The 21,413-nt window shown below is 44.2% G+C and overlaps 1 protein-coding gene across 1 annotated transcript in view; it reads right to left on the bottom strand.

Annotated features, from left to right (window-relative positions):
• Positions 1–21,202, bottom strand: part of TTC9 (tetratricopeptide repeat domain 9) — a gene marked incomplete at both ends in the record, with an annotated part of 33,362 nt that extends 12,160 nt beyond the window's left edge. The window contains one exon of the mRNA XM_084240930.1: positions 20,794–21,202. Coding sequence (XP_084097056.1) covers positions 20,794–21,202 — 409 coding nt within the window. The remainder of the gene's footprint in view (positions 1–20,793) is intronic.
• Between the last annotated feature and the right edge of the window lie 211 nt (positions 21,203–21,413).

Raw genomic sequence — 21,413 nt, 5'->3', positions numbered from 1 at the left:
TGACCTACTCAATTTTACCTTTCCATGAAAATGTTGACTTTCTCTTTTACATACACAAATGCTTGCATTCAGAGTTCTGAAAACAAATCTTTTTAGCGCTCATTCTTGTTTTATAGTCTTGGATGTACACATACTCACACTTGTTTCCCAAACCCAGGCTGGATGCTTGGTTTTACTTGCCAGTTTTCCTTTCAAAAAAGGTATATTTTCCCTTTTGGGGGGTGGAATGTGGCTATATGCAGAAAACATTACAAAAGCAGCCTTGCAGCCTAAAAAGGAGACTTGTAGGAAAGAATAGGGTGGGGTTCTTGGCTTATTTTTTTCTCAAAAATTAGACATCCTCTAGTCAACAGCTAGTTCCAGCTCAACCCCTCCACACAGCAAAATGCAAACCTAATGCTGTCAGCTGCCTGCTGTCAGCACCTTCCTGTACCATGAATGGATGGATGGCTCTCACAAAACCTGCCTGTCAGCTTTATGGATGGACTGGGGGATGCACCAAAAGTTGCTGGGTTCCTCTGTACTCCTAGCAATTCAGGAGAGCTAGGAACTCTAACTACCATTGGTGGTAGGGCAAGGAATAGGCCAAGTGCCTGATTCTCAAGGCCATGAAAAAGTCTATGAAGGAAAAGGGAATATTTTTAGCAGAGGTATTGCTGGCCAGTGTCAGTGTCTCTAAGCTAGATGATTCAAGTCATTGTCCCCAGCGCTGATACTCACTCGTTTGTCTTTGGGTTAAGACACTTTACCTCTCAGGGCCTCAGTGGTAAAAATGAAAGAAATTAGAGCTGCTCTCTGCTTTTTCCTTGAAGGTTTGTTGGTAGGATGAAAAAAGTCAGTGTTTCCCATTTGCCAGAGTTTGACAACTGACAAGAATCCCACAGAGAAGTGTTTCCATTAAAGTTTATTTAACAATAAGATTCTATACCCTATATCCAGAGATGTGGATTATGGTTGAGTCCAGAAATTATGGATTATGGTTGAGTCCAGAAATTCATATAATAGGTCCCTATGTGTGCCGCCAGGTCAGCCTCCTCACCTGCAAAGCAGGTGCTTCACAGTCTGGTATTTTTATCTTTCTTGAGGACCATCCAGTTTTTTAAACCATTGAGAGTCCAGAATGGCCATGGGTTGCTCAAGGATTACCCACAAGGCAAACAGGTCCTAGATGGTCAAGTCCCAGAGCTGGGGCATCTGCACATGTGGGCAAACAATTGTTCGCAGATAATGGTATCAACTTCGGACATTTTGGGGTTTTCTCTTCTCACTGGAGAAGTGGGGCCCAAGCTGGGGAAATGAGGAAATGGGACAGAAGGCTGAGATGCTCTATGACAAGCACAGAGAATCTAGCCCCACGCCTGAGGGCAGCACCCAGCCATCCTCCCAGACGGTAGTAAGAGCAAGCAGGTCACTTTTATTAAGTATGAATGGGACAGGCACTGTTCTAATTAGTCAAATCTTATCGACAACTTATGAGGTAGGTTCTAATATTTTGTTCACTTTCCAGAAGGCAAAACTGAGACCCAAGGGGTTCAGTCACTTGCCCAAGGTGGCAAAATTAGTAAGGTTCAGGGGCAGGATTTGAGCTTAAACCATCTGGCACCTGAGACCGTACATTCACCATGACATGCACTGCCCCTCCTGGGATGCTCTGCTGCCTATAATGAAGTTCAGCTCCGGTCCTCCACTAGACAGCACTCAGGCATGAGTTCTGCTTCCTGTGAAGCTTAAGTGGGAGACACTGATGGCACCCACTGTGCTCACTGTATATGTATACTTCTCATCTGGAAGCTCCCTATATAAATCTCCAGGACCTTCTGCCCTACTTGTTTCTCTGCATTCAAAGAGTAAAACAAACACAAACCAAAAGCAGAATTTCCACCAAGGCTTTTCCTAAAGTTCTAAAACCACAAGCATTTCCAATTTCTTTGAAAGCCTACTGTTAGCCTAATTGGGCTGACATGACACATTGCTGGTTTCTTCCTGAAACACCTCTATTTTAGCTAGTGCTTATAAAACTAACTCCTATATGGTACTTTTAATTGAAATTTTTATTAAAATAATTATAGCGTCACACACAGTTGTAAAAAAAGAATACAGAGCAATCCCCTGTATCCTTTACCCAGTTTTCTCTTCCCCATGGTAACATCTTGTAAAAAACAATATATGGACACAGATACAACCCACAGATCTTATTCAGATTTTCCTAACCTTTTTCACTTGTACTCACTTGTGTATGTGTCTCTGTGTGGCTAGAGAGACATTCCATTTAATCACATATGTGACATCCTCCGTCTACCTCCAAAGTTGAGTTACACAATAGTTCTGTCATCACCAGGATACTTCTTGTTGCCCTTTTATAACCACATCCATGAGCCTCCTGTCTCTCACTTCCTCTTTGAACCCTGATCTGTCCACCATTTCTAAAATGTGGAATGAAATTTCATTTCAGTGTTATATAAATGGGATTAAATGGTATGAACTCTTTTGTAATTGGCTTTTATTCACTCAGCACAAACCCCTCAAGATGAAATCAACTTGTTGTGTGTATCATGAGTTCATTCCTTTTTCTTGCTGAGTAGTAGTCCATGGTATGGATGTACCAGTTTGGTTAACCATTTATCTACTGAAGGACATCTGGGTTGTTTCCAGCTTTTGGTTAGTATTAAGTGGCTATGAACAATATATATAACTATCATTTAATAGTTAATGATAGATATATATAACTATCATTTAATCTAGGATAAATGCCTCTGAGTATAATTTCTGGCTCATGAGGGAAAACATTCAGTTTCTCATCATTAACTATAATGTTAGCATTAGTGTTTTTGCAGAATCTCTTTATCAAGATCATATAATTTCCCTCTATTTCTAATTTGCTAACCGATGATTATTTTTCTAATACCTGTGAATTATAGCACATCCCTGATTAATAGTGATACTTTCACCTAATGCGTTGGTCAGTCTTTTTCTAGTGAGGTCAGACCTAAAGGTACAATCATCAGATGCACCCTTTAGTTTTATGACTACATACCCAGATCATGCACATAATTGCAGTTATAAAACATGTCTTCCTTGTCCTTCCAGACAAGCATCTGTAGGGTTATCTTTACATCCCCACACAGCAAAACCACATCATAGAGGTTTGCACATGTTGCATACTCAATAACTAGCAATACCTACTATTGTTTAGTGTTTTACAACTCACTTGACCTTCTCAGTGACTCTTGGAAATAGGTATTATTAGCCCTGCTGCCAGAAGCTGTGGGCTGGGTAAGGTCAGTGACTTGGTGAGGCGATCATTCAGCTTGAAGGGAAGAGTCGGGACTGTTTATGGCAAGTGCCAAGTCGGTTCCATTCCAGCAGCTCTGCTTGTCAAGCATGGACAACTGTACTCACTAGCCTCTCCAGGTCTTTTCCAAGTCTAAGGCACTGAGAAGGTATGATAAAAGGATGTTGAGGCCCTGTGGTGCAGCGGGTTGAGCACAGCACTGTGAAGCTGTCTACAGCCTCTGCAGCACAGGTTCGATTCCTGGCCGGCTGGGAGATTCCCACATGGTGTGGCAGACCTCTCCTGTCTCGCCCGCTGCTCCCCTCAGCAGTGTTTTCGGTCGTCTGTCTGTTCTGCTCCTCACTCTGTCTCTGGTGAATTCTCTCACCCTCCCGCACTTCTGACTGTTCCCAGTGCTTGTTTAAATAAATAAATAAATCCTTAAAAAAAAAAAAAAAAGATGTTGGCTGGTCCAGGGAGTTAGCACCCTACACAGCGCAGTGTGTTTGCTCGCACCACACTTGCCCTGCTGCTGCCAAATCAAGTTCTCCCACTCATGCTGCTGCTCCCATTCCCAAGAATCATTTGACTTTATCTAGAGGCTAAATCTCCTATGATCCCACTCACATTAATTTGTGACCTTCTATTTTTCCAATCTAGCTCATGCCCTCACTCGATTTAAACAAATAAGCATTGCCAGGTGTGTCTTTGGTTTTCTTTGATTTAGCAACACTACTTTTGAGATCTTTTCATCATGACCATACTGCTCTTTGTTTTCCCACCCTTCAAATTCTTTACAAAGATGCATGAACAAGGACTGCTGTATCCCTCTCACTGTGCACAATACACAGCAGATGCTCTTAGTAAACTTAGTCATCGCAGCCTGTGCCTGGGGCTTGGTGAAGAAAATGGAGAGCATTCACAAGATACTGATAACTTCAAAGGCTTTGTTGGAAGCCTTAGTTGTCAAAGTGGCAGGCAGAAGAGCTATTGTGAAAAAACCATCTAAAAGTCATATAACTCAGGCTTATGTTGACAGTCCTTTAAGGATACTAGAATCTACTCAGGGCAGTAGTGATGCCAAAGTCCAAGGTGAGTTCAGTCTTGGTTGCTGTCATGTGCCACTCTATGGGGAAGGCACAGACCTGGATGCTACAACAGTATATTTTCAAGTTACCCCATACCTGGCCCCTAATTCTCATTCTTGACCTCACTTCCATATATATACAGAGAGGAGAGAGTGGAAGAAAGCAGGTAGGATGGGCTATTATTTATTGGATTTTTCATTAACACCCCTTTCTTGGTTTGAAATGGGATTTTGGAGGCGCCAACTGGGTCATTGGAATGTGATGATGAGTTTGTACTCAAAAATATGCAAAAGAATTCCACCGCCAATATTATATTTGCCTTATTGGCTCAAGCCAAGGATACATGTCATACCCATTGGCAGGAGCTTTGAACCAGAAGGAGGGGACATCTCAGAAGCCAAAATTCCATTCTGTTCTCTTTTTGTTCACTTTAAAGAATGTCACTTCTCCACCATCTATGGTCACTTCTCCACTACCTCTCTGTAACCCCAACAATGTCTCCCCTGTTGCTACTGCCTCTCCCATCATCCTTCCATGATGCTATGTAAACATCATGTCCTTCAGTATGTTTGAAGTTAACGAGCACACTCGCAGCAGAAGGAGCACTTTGCAGCCTCTCTGTGGGAGCACTGTGTGTTGGAAATAACCAACCAGTGGTTAAATAAATAATGGGACCCTGCTGCAGTGGAAACTTACACAGACATTAAAATCATGCTATAGAAAAATAGTTAATGACACTGAAGAATGTTTCCAATGGAAAATACTGGTGGAAAAAATGAAGGTTGTAAAATGTGAACAGTACAATTTGAATTTTGTGAAATACAAATGAGTATGTATATGAGCGTGAATAATTCTTAATAGCAGGTATCAGAATCCCTCCTAGGGTAGAAATTATCTTTTTTTTTTTCCCAAATACCCTTATCAACACCTTAGGTAGGGAAGGTGACGCTTAGAGATCAGTAGGAGGCAAATTCCATAGGTGAAGATGACCAACTGCTCTGCATAGGAAATGACAGGAGTTTGAGACAGAGGGAAGGTGCCTAAATAGTGAGAGGCTAGAGGGGAAAAGTCTGAGGAACCTGGTAGATAGCGGGAACCTGCCCTACCCTTTCTCCCCCCCAAAAAGGCCAATGGCCGATAAGAAATTCCTGGTAGTTTGATGGCCAAATGATTATTAGGAAAAGAATTTCTAATATTCATTCTTTAAAAGCAATGCTTTCAATATCCTGGAGCCTTCAGTATAATCTGTCTGACTATACAGCCTGATGTGGTGGCCTGTGAGATGCAAAAGGGAGGAAGCAGCAAGGGGAAGTAGAAGCACCTACGAGGTGGCACCCAGAGAGTCCTGTGTGGGCAGAGGCAATGAAAGGAGACCAGGGCTTCCAGGAAGTCGCCCTATAACAGAGACATTTCCATAACCGGGGAGGTGCCATGTTCCCGGCCCCACTTAACGATGGGTGGAACTGAGTGGCCAGGTGAAGCTGTGTAACAGGGAAGGCAGGTGGGCTCTGAGACAGAGAGAGACATGTGGAGACGAAGTGCATTCTTGCTTGTCAGCTTTGGAATTGCAACAGGAACTTGAAGAAGACAAGGGAGGGAGAGACATGTAGAGACACTTAGAAGAGACCCGTGTGGGTGAGAGACCTGTGGGGAGGCTGACAATGGCAGCTGTTACCTTCATTTGTTCTGAGTTTGTTTCTTTTATCCCAGGCTTACCTGGCCCCTTGTGCCCCTTTTCTATGATTTCCTACCTGAAGCTGCCTTAGACTTATGGCAAGCTTTTGGGACTCAGTGGCCCCACTTTGGGCCAACCCTGTTTGGCTGAGCATTTACCCATGAGGGGATGGGTAACTTTGGGTGTCTTACTGGAAAACTAGTATCCTTTCTTCTCTCTCTATGCACACTAGTCCTTTTAAAGTTTTTTTTATACCAAGAATATGTTTTGTATTTGTGTGTATGGATGGCTGGACCCCATTAGAGCATGCAGGCTTGGGGGTCTCAGGGTATCCCTCAGTCTGCCCCCTAACAGGCCCAGTACATACAAGACAGATCCCTTCATTCCTAAATAAACCGGAGAAAGATAGACCTTGAAGAGGCCTGGTTGGTGTCTAGTCTTGAAAACGTGTTGATAGATGATTTTCTCCATCGTGTGGACATCATAGAGTGTAAGTACACAAACCTAGATGATAAAACTCACCACACACCTAGGCCACATGGCAGAGCCTACCGAGACCACCACAGTCTATGAGGTCCATGTTGATGGAAATGTGGTTAAGTGACACATCACTGTAGACACAGAAAAAAAAAAACTGGAAGGAAATGAACTAAAAATACAGAGGTGTCGGCATCTTGGGGCAATGAGTGACAAGTGACCTTTACTTTTTTCTTTGTAATTTCCTTTGTTTTCAATCCATTACAATTATGATATTCTACTTTTGTAATTAGAAAGCTATCTTTTAAAAATCACCTTTGACAATAGGATAGTGATCCCTTCCAAGAGAGCAGGAGGGGCACTCGGGAGGAGACGCGCAGAAAAGGCTCCTGAAGGGTTCCTAACCAGAAAGCACTGCCTGTTCTTGGGGCACAGCCATGGGGCGACCGGGGGTCGTGAGAGGTGAGAGGACGCTGAGCATTTTGGTAGAGGGGCAGCTATCACGGGAGACTTCAAGGAGAGCCCAAGGACACAGCTGCTAGTGTACTCTGTGTCAGGACACCTGAGCAAGCAGGGACTTTCCCTAAGTGACACCAGGAAGGAAGCTTAGAATGCTGGAAGCAGCACAAGGCAGAGGAAGGCAGGCCCAGCAGGCACAGGCTCCAGCCTCATAGCCCTTCGGGAACTTCTCCCTCACAGGCCGGCCTTCCTCTGCTTCTCCTCCCAGGGGTTAGCTTTCTTGCTGGTTAAGCTCCCCTAGGGAACCCAACTGATCACAGCAGTAGCCTCTCTTCCTGTCAGATCCTTATTGTCTGCTCTAGAACTCCGATCTGGTCTGACCTGTGAGAGGTGCCCCCCAGAAGTGGTCTCCCTCCTGGCCAGGTTCTCTCCTGCTTGTTCAGTTCAATGAAAGGATCAAGAGAATCCTGGGGCAGAGTATGGGAAGTGGCAGAGAGCAGACTTGGTCACACAGAGTGCTCTCTCTGGCCAGAGACATGTCTGCCTACAACCAGACAGATGTGTATCCTGAGAAGCTGGAAGTAGTCACAGACCATGTGACACAAGGGCCTCTGGTTCAGGTGCCCCTTAAAGGAAGCCTGTGGGTTGCTTGTTCCTGAGCCTCCCAGGATTCCAGGGAGGAACCACACCAAAGGCTGCTGGGTCACACCCCATTCATGACCCCTGCTCCAGTCACTTGGGGAGATGAGACCATGTCCCTGGCTCCTCTTTTGCCCCCCAGTTTGCTCACTCGCTTCTCATATTCTCTCACGGCTTCCTTTGCTGAGTTCCTCTTTCTTCCCTTCTTGAATACTTTCCTAAATTAATGCTGAAGGAGTGAGACTGACATATGACCACTGTTTGTTAAGCATCTGCCATGTGCCAGGCACCGTGTTAGGCATGTGTGCGTCATTTAATTTTAACGACATTCACAATCCCAGATGGAGCACATTATTACTCCCATTCTGCAATGGAGTTAGAAGCTCAAAGGGCTTGAGATTTGCCTAAGGTTAATGGAGGAGTCAATGGGGAAGGCAAGATGCAAACCCAGGTCTCTTCTGCGAAGTAAAGTTCTTTTCCACTAGGTCACATTGCTCCTTACATTTTCTGGGGTCTCAGTCCACTGACTGTGTTCCTCCATTTTCTCTCTCTTCACTCCAACCTCATTAATATACACAGGGATATAGCCCTTTTCCCAGCATAGATATCAGGGAAGAGTATATATAAACAAGTTCCCAAAGACCCAGTGGCTTCTAGAACCAGGGGGTGCAGGTTCATTTGAGGAAGGTGGGCAATTGGGCCAGAATCACTTCCTGAAATGCTTGGATCTGGCTCAGACTCCTCAGGGCTTTCCAGCCTTGGGCCAAGGGTGGCAAGTCCTGAGACACTAATAACTTAGCCAAGAACTGTTCCCTGAAACTCCTGGCTCTGCCAGACTGTTTCTTAAAAGGTTTTTTTCTTTGCCACAGGACTTTCTGGCCTGATGAAGCCAGTATTACCAGGCTTCAGATGGCAAATGATTGCCTGCTGAGAACAGAAGTTTGAATTTTAGAATAATCTGGGAAGTTATAGCAGTAATAGGTAATATCTAGTGCCATCAGTTTATAGTCCAGGACCTAGATAATATTTTAGGTTTGCAACCCCTACCCTCAATTCTCTAGAACTCTGTCTGACTCTATCATCCTATCCTGGGAGCCTGCGACATCCCTTGTATGATTCCTGTTCCCCCCCTACCCCCCAATTTGCAAGGGTTGTTTTGGAAATTTTAGTTGATATATTTTTTTTAATAGAGGCATGTTTTGTTTTTTATTTTATTTATTTATTTGTTTGTTCGTTTTTGTTTATACATGCACTGGGTACAGTCAGAAGCGTGGGAGGGTGAGAGAATTCACCAGAGCCAGAGGGGGGAGCAGAGCAGGCAGAAGGACTGCAGTACACTGCTGAGGGGAGCAGCGGGCGGCAGGAGAGGTCTGCACACCATGTGGGACCCTCCTCCGGTGGCCGGGGAGCAGCCGGGGATCAAACCGGCGGCACAGAGGCCGCGGGCAGCTTCGCAACCCAGCGCTCAACCCCTGCGCCACCAGGGAGGCCCTTAGTTGAGATTTTTTCATGATAATTTGTCAGCACATACCACTAAACTGAAATAAAGGAGAACTTCTTCCCCTTTTCATTCCCCAAATCTGGCTAATCTCAGAGTGAGAGGCCAAGAGAGGAAGAGGGCCAAAGGGCCTTCAAAATCCTAGACAGCTCAACATTTCTGAAAGGAGACTTGGAGGGCCTCTGACTCAACCCTCACTGTATTTCTAGGAAAACTAAGGCTCAGAGTGAGGTGACTTGTCCAAGGTCACACAGCAAATTAAGCGGAATCTGGGCTAGAACCCTGGTCTCACCATCCCCATGCTACATTATATTTAGATTTGGGCTGTGAGGAGCCATGGCAGGGGTTCAGTAAAGATTTGATGAATGAATTTCCTTGCAGGAGCTCTGGCTGCTGTGTGAGTTACTGACAGGGGCTAATGAGACTCCTGGCCCACACCATCCTTTATTCAACACCAGAGGCCATCGCTAATACTGTTTATATCGCACACTCTGACTCACTTTGCGCACATAATCACCTTAAGTTCCTTCCATGTTATAAACAACACAATTTTATTATTCCTTATAGCTGAATAGTATTCAATTTTGTGTCTATACCACATCTTCTTTATCGAAACATCTACCAGTGGGCCCTTCGGTTACTTCCATATCTAAGCTACTGAAAATAATACTGCCATAAACATGTAGACCATATAATTCAAGTTGATAGTTTTGTATTTCAGAAGTGGGATTGCTAGATTGAAGGATATTTCTATTTTTGTTTTTATTTTTTTAAGGAAAGACCAGTCTGCTTTCCAAAATAGCTGCAACAATTTAAATTCCCACCAATAGTATGTGAGGGTTGTTTCTCTGCATCCTCGATAACAGAATTTTTCTTTTCAGAGCTGGAAAAGACCTTAGAGATCTTGAAATCCAACCTTAGGGTTTTATAAACCAGAAAACTACCATGCAAGAGGTAAAATTCCTTTACCTCGGGGCATCTGGCAAGTTAAAAGACAAAATCTGCAGCCCAAGTTCCTCTTCACCAAGTCATGCTTCTGCTGTGATCTTAAAGATGAGGCCATTTAAAGAGATCTGGGGAAATCTTTGCCTTCAGAGAACCTCCCTTGCATTTTCTGCTTCAGATTTTTTTTTTTTTTAATTTGGCAAGAGCTTATTATTGTGGACTATGAAGCAAACTGCATTTGAGGAACTGTTTTAGTGTGTATGTTTGAAACAATATTAGAGAGTTGGGGTCGAGAGATATTTAGTACAGAAACCAGGCATCAGGAGAGTTTACCAGTAGATACTATTCAAGTATCTACTTGAGAATTTCCTTTATTGGATAGATTCCACTTCTTATTTCTCCTCTTTTTTTTTCTTCTATAGATCACTGTCCACTTAAAATAATAATCTACATTTCCAATATTTGTAATTATAAAGTACATTCACATATATTATCTTTCTTGCTCCTCACCATCCCCTATGAGTCAGCTGGCATTATTATACCCATTTAAAAAGTGAGGAAACTCAAGATCAGAGATCTTGTGACCAGATGAAGTTCACATATGTGGCAAACATCCACTAGTTGGAAGCCAGGTTGTGTGAGTCTACCTTGGTTTTTATTCCACCAGACATGAGGTGAGCTGGTCTGTTCCATGCTGAGTTGGGGGAGGTGGGGCGGGGGGCAGTTTCTTTTTGTTTCTTGGAAGGATGAGGTTTAGGCTTATAAAATGAGAATGTACTAACATCCATTACAAAAACATAAACTAACAAAATAAGTAGACTTCCTAGATGTAAGGGAAGCAAATGCTCCATGTCAGACACCTGTCCAACTTCATCTGGCACTTAACAGAAATATATTTTCAAGTGATGTTATCATCATTCTTAGAACATTAAAACTGACCAGGTCTAGACTCATGCATTTGAACAACTCCAGATGTTAGTCTTCTAGTGGGTTGTTTTCCCCTCAATGTATCCACAATGCACTAACTGAAGGGGCAATAGCTGAAACAATGTTCTACTCTTAACACATCCACTTAAATTTTCTTAAGATCTCTTATCTGGAATTTGCATGTTCTGGAGCAAGAAGATAGGAAAGAGTAGGTAAGGGTGGGGTTTTGACAGCCTTTCAGCTCCTTAGAAATTATGACTCATCAGCTCCTCATGCCTCTCTGTCCACACAAATTCAGGTCGCCTTCCTAGTAACACAGGGCTTAGGGAAACTATGGCCTAGTTACTAAACACAGGACACTTTCCCCTCAACCACCAGGATGGTCATGGAATAGGAATCCTAATCATGCAAGGTACAATCACAATGAAAGGATATTTTACCTACAGACAGCAAGACTGGAGGCAGACAAGTGAACTGCCTATAAAATGTCAAAGCTTGTTCTTATTACAATGATGAGGAATATTTCATGTAGTTTCAAAGGGTAGATAGAATATGAATGGTTCAACAGACATTTCAAAGAGCAAATTTTAGTGCTTAAGCAAGAAGCTCCAAACAATGGAGGCCTAGGGGTGAATGATGAAAACTATAGACTTTGGAATATAGGCCTGCAAATGAGAAATCCATTTGCCAGTGTGACCATAGACAAGTGACTTGATTCTTCCAAGCTTGGGTTTTCTGTGTCACCAGGTTGTATAAATCTAATGAAATTTTATTTGTATATGTGGAAGTTAATTATAAGCAGGGACCTTGTCCTTAAAATATATTCCTATATACTCAGGCCCTAGCTCAGGGTCTAGCATATATTACATGCTCAATTAATATTAATGGGATGATTGAATTTATTGGATTCTTAACACAAGGTAGATACTGGAATGGGCATTTTCATTTAATTCAAACCTTCTAGGTGCCTGAACAGGGCTCATTATGTTAGTCTTCAGTACCATTATTGTTACTATTATTGTTGTTGTTGTTATGAGGTGGTGGTTGCTAAATGGGTCACTTTAGCTGTTAGAAGTGTCTGAGTTCACACTGGATGACAAGCTGGTAATATTGACAACGAAATTCATGTTTTTGTGTAAGCCTTGAGTCATATCCAAATCTGAAATCGTAATTCCAGTTTTATGTAACTATCAAGCTTGCTAATAAGCATCACTTTTGTTCTTTATACAGAGATATTTTCCCCATGAGTTTCCTCCATGTAAACTTTGTCTGTGACTTGCTCTTTTAATGTCCTTTTATCAGAAAGGATAGAGAAGGCTTCATTTTCAATCTGGGGCGCTTCTAAATTGTCAACCCTCCTTGGCACTATACATCCTGCTTCCTTATGAGTACTATTAGACACAACATCATTTCATTGCTGATATTAGATGTGTATGAATTCATAAAGGATGATGAGTTTTAAACTTAATAATTTCAAGGCCATGTGAATACTAGCAGGAAAGCTAGACTTTTTTAATCTTCTGTAGCATTACCTTTGGATTTTTTTATTAAATATCTGGTGTACTACTGCTGGTGCTAGAGCTCATGTTGGCTGCTTTATAGTTGGGACTGCATCACTCTAACCATCTTGGTAAAATTGGAAAATTCTGTTCCCAGCATGGACACTGGACTTCCCAAAGTCAGTCAAGTGAGAATTAGGAAATTTGTGATTGGTTGGTAAAAACATTTGATTTTCATCCTGTTTGGGGTAGGCACAGCTTGATGTTGGAAGACAAGAGCTGGAAGGAAAAAACATCCTATTTGGACGTCACTTACAATCCACCAAGTTGTGGGAGCAGTCTTGGCTTCTCCACATCTTGGCCTTTCTGTCTACACTGGAGCTGAGTCCCCTTACCTTGGATGAGGCACTGCCATGTATTTTGGCTATAGAGACTCTGACTTCAAAATGTCTTAAAGGGTTTCTGGTTGAGAGTCATCCAACTCTTTTCCTTGGAGACAAATTGAGGAGTTTCAGAATCCACTTTAGAAACTCAGTCCCAAGTCTACATTCAGAATGTTCTTCCCTTGAAAGCATTCTACAAGTTAAAATTCTCACATCCTTTCTCAGAAGATGGTCTTAGAAGCCACATTTACAGGTTTAAGATTTATTGACAAAGGTGTTGCCCAAAGAACAGTCTTATATCAACAACGGCTTGACTAGTCAAGATCCTCCCATCTGTATGAGCTGAGCATCTTTTTTTTTAAATGAATTTTTATAGAGGTAATATTGATTTAGAATATTATATGAGCTTCGGGTGCATTATAATTCAACATCTATATACACTGAATCGTGAATTTATACTTGTAGTCCCTCACCCCATTTAATTTTTGTTTCATTTTTAATTTTATATTTTATGCATTCCTTTACTAATTAATGTAGTTTTAATTTGTACTACTTTCCTCTTTTAATCTTCATTCTTGCCTTATAAGTAATTGATGTACTACCTTTATAATATATTTACCTTTTTCACTGAGATATTTTCTTTCATATGCTTTCTTGTTGTTAGTGCCATTTCTTTTTAATTTAGAGAAGCCCCTTTAACCTTTCTTGCAATGTTGATTTAATGGTGATTGAGTCCTGTAGTTTTTATCTGAAAAACTCTTAATCTCTCCTTCAATTCTGAATGATAACTTTACTGGCTATAAAATTAATGGCTGGTTGGAGATTTTTATCCTCTCAGCACTTTGAGTATGACATGCCATTCTCTTCTGGCCTGCAAGTTTTCTTTCTTTCTTTTTTTTAAGATTGATTGATTGATTGATTTTTTATTTTATTTATACAAGCACTGGGTACAGTCAGAAGCGCAGGAGGGTGAGAGAATTCACCAGAGCCAGAGCGGGGAGCAGAGCAGGCAGAAGGACCGAAGTACACTGCTGAGGGGAGCAGCGGGCGGCAGGAGAGGTCTGCACACCATGCAGGACCCTCCTCCAGTGGCCAGGGAGCAGCCGGGGATCGAACCGGCGCTGCAGAGTCTGCGGGCAGCTTCGCAACCCAGCGCTCAACCGCTGCGCCACCGGGGAGGCCCTGGCCTGCAAGTTTTCTACTGAAAAACCTTCTGATCACCTTATGGTGTTTCCCTTGTAAAAGTTGTTTTTCCTTTGTTGTTTCGAAGATCCTCTTTTTATCTTTAACTTTTGCCATTTTAATTATCATGTATTTTGATGTGGATCTCTTTGGGTTCCTCTTCATTGGAACATTTTGGGTCTCCTGTATGGATGTCTGTTTCCTTCCCCACACTAGGGAAGTCTTCAGTCATATGTCCTCCAATAATTTTTCAGGTCCTATCTTTCATCTCCTTCTGGGACCCCAATAATGGGAATATAATGTCTCTTATTGTTGTCCCAGAGATTTCTTAAAGTATCTAGGCTTAAATTTTTCTTTTTGTTATTTTACTGCTGTCTTGGTGGATTCTATTGCTTTTTCTTCCAACTTACTTATCCTTTTCTGTGCTTTATTCAGTTTTCTATTATATCTTTCAGTTATATTATTGTTTTCTTTAACTCTAAAACTCATTTGGATCTTTCTTGAATTTTCTATTTTGTTGAAATAGATCAACACTGTATTAATCCATTCTTCTCTTCAGATCAGTGAGCATCATTATAACCATTACTTTGAACTCTTCATCATAATTTGCTTATCTCCATTTCCTTAAGGTATTTTTCTAGGGTTTTGTCTTTTTTTTCTTTTCTTCCATTTGGGACTTGTTCTTCTGTATCCCCATTTTGACTGATTCTCTGTATCAGGCAAATCTACCACCTTTTCCAGTTTTGAAGGATTGGCCTTGTGCAGGTGACATCCTACAGAGTTGTGAGAATACAGTCGTCCCCCCCCCCCACTGGCCACCAGTGCCACTCTCAAGGTGTGTCACCTGTGTGGGCTGTGCATGCCTGCCTGCTGCAACTGGATGTAGTAGGCAACTGTTAGCCTCGTCTGACTATAGCACATGACTGAGGTGTGGTGTGTGGGTATGTGGGTGGGGTTGTCAGCCCAGCCCAGTTGCAGCCCAGGTGTGTGGGTGGTGCTGTCAGCCAAGCCCCGCCACTGTGTGGTAAATGGGTGGGTCAGAGGAGTTGTTCCTCCAGCCTAGCCACAGCATGCTGTGAGTATAACTCTCAATGGGGCTTGCCCATTTGCTTTAGTAGGCTGGAGGAAAAGTTCCAAAATGGTACCTGCCTAGTGCCTGTATTAGCAGGTTATGTGTGATTCCCAAAATGGCACCTATCAGTATTTCTGACCCATAGAGACACTGTCAGAATGATAAATGGGATTCTTCCACCTACAACCCAAACATTTTTTAGAACAGTATTACTGTGCTAGGTCCAGAGATAAGTAAGTCTGCACATGGACCCTAGAGGGTGGGTTCTTCATTCCCCACAGTGCTTTGGTTGTCCAGGACATATTTCCTACAAACCCTCAATGAAAGGTCCTCTAGTGATTTGTCTCTGCCACACAGGATCTTACAGTTGGGATACCCAATGCAGGGCATTAACACTCGTTCCTGGAAAGTTCTACACTTTGAGATCCTTCCCAACTGCAGATTGCCGCACCCAGGGTGGGCAAGAATGCATCTCTGTCTCTCCTATCCGTCTTGGAATTGCTCTTTTTATGCTTTTTCATAGAAGTTCTATTCATTTAGTTCCCAGGTCTTCTTCTGAGAAAATTATTCTATAGGTAGTTGGAGATTTGTTGTGGGGATGGGAGGAGATTGAGTTCAAGTTCTTTCTATGCCACCATCTTTAATTGGTGTCTCTCTGTTGAGCATCTTAAGATCAAAGCCCTCTTCTTTCCCCTCCTCTGATCAATTCTTATGCCAACAACTCATCTTCTGGCTGCCAGGTTACTGCTTGTGTCTAGTTCTTGATCTCCTTTTCACCACCTAGTTCTTGCATTTATAATTCATCTACTGTGTTCCTTTTCCCCTCTAGTTCTAGACCAGTTTAAATTGAGTATTCTCTATCTCTGAATCTCCTCAGAATCCATATCTAATTTTGCCCACCTAGTCATCGTCTGGTGTTCCACTGAGGGCCCCAGGTTTAAGAGTAAGTAATAGGTGCAGTTGCATAGGATCCATGATCAGAGAGGCCCTGAATTTGGTTTAATGCTCTATCTTGCCCTCTTGAAATTCCTAATAATTATAGCTTTGATTTTTCTTTTGTAAGTGAACTCCTATGGGATAATGGACCATGAGAGCGAACAGCGGAGACACACAAAACCAGTCTCTGCAACTCTGCTTGCATACAGCATTCATGATGTTCCATGAGCAAACATTACAGTGGATCCACAATGCATGAGAGTTCAGCAAGGTCAAATTCAAGTACAAGGTGAGAGTGTTAATTCTATCAGTATAACTAAGGCAGCAGACTTACTGACAGCTCCAAGAGCCCATGCTTTTCATTCAACTTAGAATTACTTTAGATGTAAAAAGAAATAGTGTTCTAATACACAAATAACCAAAAACCTCCTCATGTCTTATCTTATTCATACATTTCCCTGTAGGAAACAACCACTTCTGCTGAAAATGATGACATAGAGGGTGTTACCCATCAGAAGTCAGACCTGGTGGAAAGTATGTATATAAAGTGAGCATATAAAGAAGTGAAATGAAAACAGTTGAGTTGTTTATATCAACATTTCCACTCTTGTAGTAAGAATAAACTATCACATGCATGTATAATCTACAAAATGTGAATTATATACCTTATATGTTTTCACATTTAAGTTAAATGCTCTTATATTTCCATTTAAAACTGACATGCACAATATAAAGACAAACAGTAAAATTCATGTCAACAGTTTAAAATTTTAACTTTCTCATAATGACATTAAATAGCAAATAAAAATACCATATCAAGTCAAGAGAGAGCCCACGAAAGAAAAGAAAAAGCTTTATCTTTTAAGACCTTTAATGTTACTTTCCCCCTACTTTTTTTTTTAACATTTTCATTTTGCACTGGGCCCCACAAATTATGTAGCTGGCTCTGGTCACAGGGCTTCAAGACATGTCCACAAGTTGGCTATCATCTCAAATATACCGAGACATGAAAGAGCTGGTTCCCATTCCAGGCCTTTCCCAAAGTGACTCCCTAAGGCTTTGTCATGGCCTTGTCCTGTGACTTCAACTGAGGATGGGTATCTGCCCCTTTTGTAATGTAAACAAACAACAAATTGTCAAGCATAGCTCTATCTGTATGGAAAAATGGTGGTAAAGTGATGTGTAGGGGCTTATCTAAAGCCACAGGATGAGCCAGACATACAGGCATAAACTGACCCTCATCTAGCCTTCCAATCCAACGTCAGGCCTATTGGCACCATCTCCACTGGTATTTAAATTTCAAACATAATTTGGAAATACTAACAAAATCATTTTGTATCACAACCTTTTGGTGTCATCCCAGTTGGGGCTACCCAGCCCTCTAGGAAAACATATAGAATAAAAATCTGTATCCTACAACAGGTTCTGCACAGAACATTCCAAGACCCCACAGGAGTCCTTGTCTTGTCCAAGGTCATTGGACTTGATCAACAAGCCAATACAACCTTCTTTTGCAGCCTTGGTGAGATTCCTACATCTGTCCAGCTAGGCCAGAATATCTTTCCAAATCATATTAAAGTCAGCTGAAATTCAGAAGGGACAGGATGCTTCCCATCTCTTCCTTTAAATTGCTTAGAGATTAAGACATACAAAATCACGTCCAGGGGTCTTGTACCACTGGCCAGATCTCATAATCAGAAGGAATGTCAAGCCAGAAGAGACCCAACCACAAGCACTGGGAAAATTGCCAGCACAGACTTTATGTGGTCCTCTCAAGTCACCCAAATGGATTTTTTACTAACATCTCTTAGCACATTCTAGTTGCTATCTTACTATTCTTTTGGAGCCTTCCTTGCAAGTACAAGAGTCCACTAACCCTAGGTTTTCCCTAGAAGCTTTACAATAGCCTTTTGTTTGGTGCTGAGATGCCCTTAGCAACACAGCCTAACCCTCAGGGACTTCTGGGCTCATCCATGTCCCTTTGAAAACCAAACCTCTCCATCTATGCACAGCTGTGTAAGAGGACAGATTCTGGAGGGACATCTTTAGACTGTCCCTGCCTGTAGCCTTCTAAGCTGCTCAGGCAACACTGCAGCCCTGATGTAAGGGTCATTGCCTTTCTGCCAGAATGAACTTGCAGTTGCTGTCTCTTTCCTTTTAGAGGGCACCAGGAGAGTCTGTCCTGTGGGCCATGCTGCACTGCTCTGGCTCTAACAACAAATAGCCATGATCATCTTTCCTTCCTTTTCCATCAAATGATCATTGTAAACATACATTTAAATTTTTTATGTTGCCATGTATAATAATGTTCATGAAAATATTTTAACGAAATTGCAAAAATGTTGACATAATAATGGTGACACTAAAAGGACACAGGAGGTCCTGAGTTTGATAAATACTTTATATTTATGTATAGAAAAAAATACAGGATGGAAATACATCTCAATGGATTTCTTGAGGTGGTGGGGTTAGAGGTAATTCTGTATTTTCTTCTTTAAACTTTCTGGCATTCTCTCAAAGGTACTATTTTCTCCTTTATGCGAACCCACAATAATGGGAGATAGCCCCATCAGGGTCTTGAATCAAGGCACAGTATTTCTCCTGGTTACCAAGGCTGAGATCCCCCATCACCTTTTTCCAACCTTAGGGCTCTGGAGCCCACCTGAGGGAGGACTCAATGGAGACAGAACCCAGAAGACGCTGACCATGCATCAAGGTGTGATGACAAGAACATTGATTTTGGAGTTGAACAGTTCTGAAAGCTCAGGGCTTTTTTCTCTGCAAAACTGATGATCATATTTCTTTCATCGAGTTATTTTAAAGGTTAAAAAACACAATGTATATAGTGTGCCTAGCCCCATATACACAGAAAATTATTAATATTAATAAGTGCCGAACACTGACGAAGGCAGCAGAGGATGAAATCTGTTCTTGTTACTCTCCATTCTCTTACACTGAATTTTTCCAAAATGTGTGGGTGTGTTGGAGGGGGTGGAGAACCGGGTATGGAGATGGGGCAGTTGTCCAGATCCTAGCCCTGCTCTGTTTGACGAGACCTGAAGGAGGACATGTCTTTGGTTTCACTGTAGAAATGTAACCACTTCTGGGGTAAAAGATAGGCGATACTAGCCAGAGGCTGGCAGCCAAAAGCATGGGATGAAGGGCAACCCTAGAATGCCCATGAATAATATTAAATCGAAGGCTGCATTAGTGATCCAGAGTGCCTCTTCTTCCACCGGGGGCCACTGTGCCCTTTAACTATTCATCAGGCAGTAGGAAGTATGCCAGCAACTTACAGGAAATAAAGGAGAATCGAGCTGTATCCTGTGATGGACTGAAATATTCCATCTTTGCTGTACTATTACTTTATCTGCTGCCGATATTTCTAGTACTGTATCAGCACCCCCTTTTCTACAAAGGCTACTATTACTATTTCTATTAATGCTTTAAGTTTGTAAACTACAATTTACAAAGTGACTCCCTGGCCTGGGTTTTGCCTGATTAAAGATGATCCTGGACTTGGCTTCATGGGAAAGCAGAGGTAGGCTGGCACCAAAAATCTTAAAGGAACAAGCAGAGCTGCACTTGGAGCAGAGCACAGGCCCTGGAGGCAAAGACCATCCCCAGCCACACCCAGTCTCTCCCATCCCCCTCTGCTCACCTGCCCGAGGCGAGGCTACTTCGGCAACTTCAAGGGCCAGGTTTCAGGAGTGACAGCCTTTTATTTGGTCCGAAATTTGGACCAGGCCAAATTCCCAACAAAAGAACTGGGAGAAGAGGCTAGAACGCTTTTTTTTTTTTTTTTTTTTTAAATATAAGGCCATCACCTTTGTCACTATCTCCCACTTTCTCACAAGCAGGTCCTGGAAAGACCCAGAATTTTCCTTTTTTAGAGACTTTCAAATTTCTCATGCCTGACTTAGACTTCAATCCCCAGAGTGAAATCTGGAGTGTATCCCAATAGAAGGCTCCCCGATCCCTCAAGCCTAGATCCAGCCTGTGTGAGGACCTGTGCTCCACGGATTGAGCTGAGGCAGAGAGGAGAGAAGGTAGCACAGCTCCAGCGCTGCCGCCAACTATTTCCCTTCCAGATCCCCTCTCCACCTGGCAACCCGGGCCCCAGCAGAGCTCAGAGAGAAGAAAGTGGCATTTTGGAATCCATTTTGCTTAAGATGCTGAAGGCACGGTGGCAACCTGCCCTGCGCTCCTGGCGCTAAAGGAACTTGGGGAAGGACCTTACTCGGGTCAGTCGGGGGGAGGGGGGGCAGGTGAGGGCCAGCTCTGGCGTCAACGACACCTGAGGCGAGAGAGCGCCCACTGGCTGTGCGGTGGGTGCGGGGGGCCCACCGTGCGCGCTGCTTCCCGCATTTTGACCCGGGTCCCCAGGCGAGCGGCAGTAGTAGCAGTTCCCGCTAGACCAGCTGTCGGGCCAGCTATTTAGGGGGTGGGGGAGGATTCGCGATGGTTGCGGGGGAAGGGACGCGGCATGACAACGAGTTTTGGAAGGTTTCATTCCAAAAGTCACACTTTCTCCAAAGCGCCTCCCTCGCAGGTTCTCCCGTCCGCGGCAGACGGTCCCGGCGGGGGAGTGCGCACCGCGGGCGCGCCGCAGTGGACACCGGCGACCGGGGGGGACAGGGCCGGGGGGCCGGGGGGCCGGGGGGCCGGGGGGCCGGGGGGCCGGGCCCGCGCCCGGCAGGGCCGGGAGAGGAGCGGCCGGTGCGCGGCGCGCCGCAGCTCACCTGCCAGGCTGTTGTAGCAGTCGATCTCGATGGCTTCCACCGTCTTGCTCTGCTCCTCCGAGAGGCGGCCGGGGCTGGAGACCCCCACCGGGGAGGCTGCGCGCGAGTCCCGCTCCCGCTCCCCGGAGGCCGGCAGCAGCCCCTTCAGTTCCAGCAGCGCCCGGTGGTATTTGCCGATGGCTTCGCGGAATTTCTTGTCCTTGTAGCACTGCGCCCCTTGGCTCTTGAACTCGAGCGCGCGCCGGATGAACTCGGCGGGCTCGGCCGCCGCCCCGGGCTGGCCCCGCGCCGGGGCCCCTGCGCCGCCGCTGCCCGGGACGCCCAGCGGAGGCGGCGGCCGCTGCGCCTCGCCGGCCGCGGACGGGCTCGGGTTCCCCTTGGCCCCGGCCGCCGAGCCCTTCCTCTCCATCCGGCCGCCGCCCAGCGCCCCTCGCGCGCCGCGATCACCCGCCGCCGCCGCGCCCTCCGGGTTTAAAAGCGGCGGGCGCGGGCCCCGCGCTGGGCCAGCCTCGCCGCCGCCGTGACACCCCGCGGCGGCCTCGCGCCCCACACTCCCATTCTCCGCGCGGCCGCGGGAGGCGGCTCTCCCCTCCTCCCCCTCGGGTGCCTCCCCGGCTCGC

Source organism: Talpa europaea, assembly GCF_964194135.1.
Source record: "Talpa europaea genome assembly, chromosome: 8".
Taxonomy (NCBI): domain Eukaryota; kingdom Metazoa; phylum Chordata; class Mammalia; order Eulipotyphla; family Talpidae; genus Talpa; species Talpa europaea.
The sequence above is the reverse complement of the archived record's forward strand: the minus strand, read 5'-3'. Positions and strand labels throughout refer to the sequence as shown.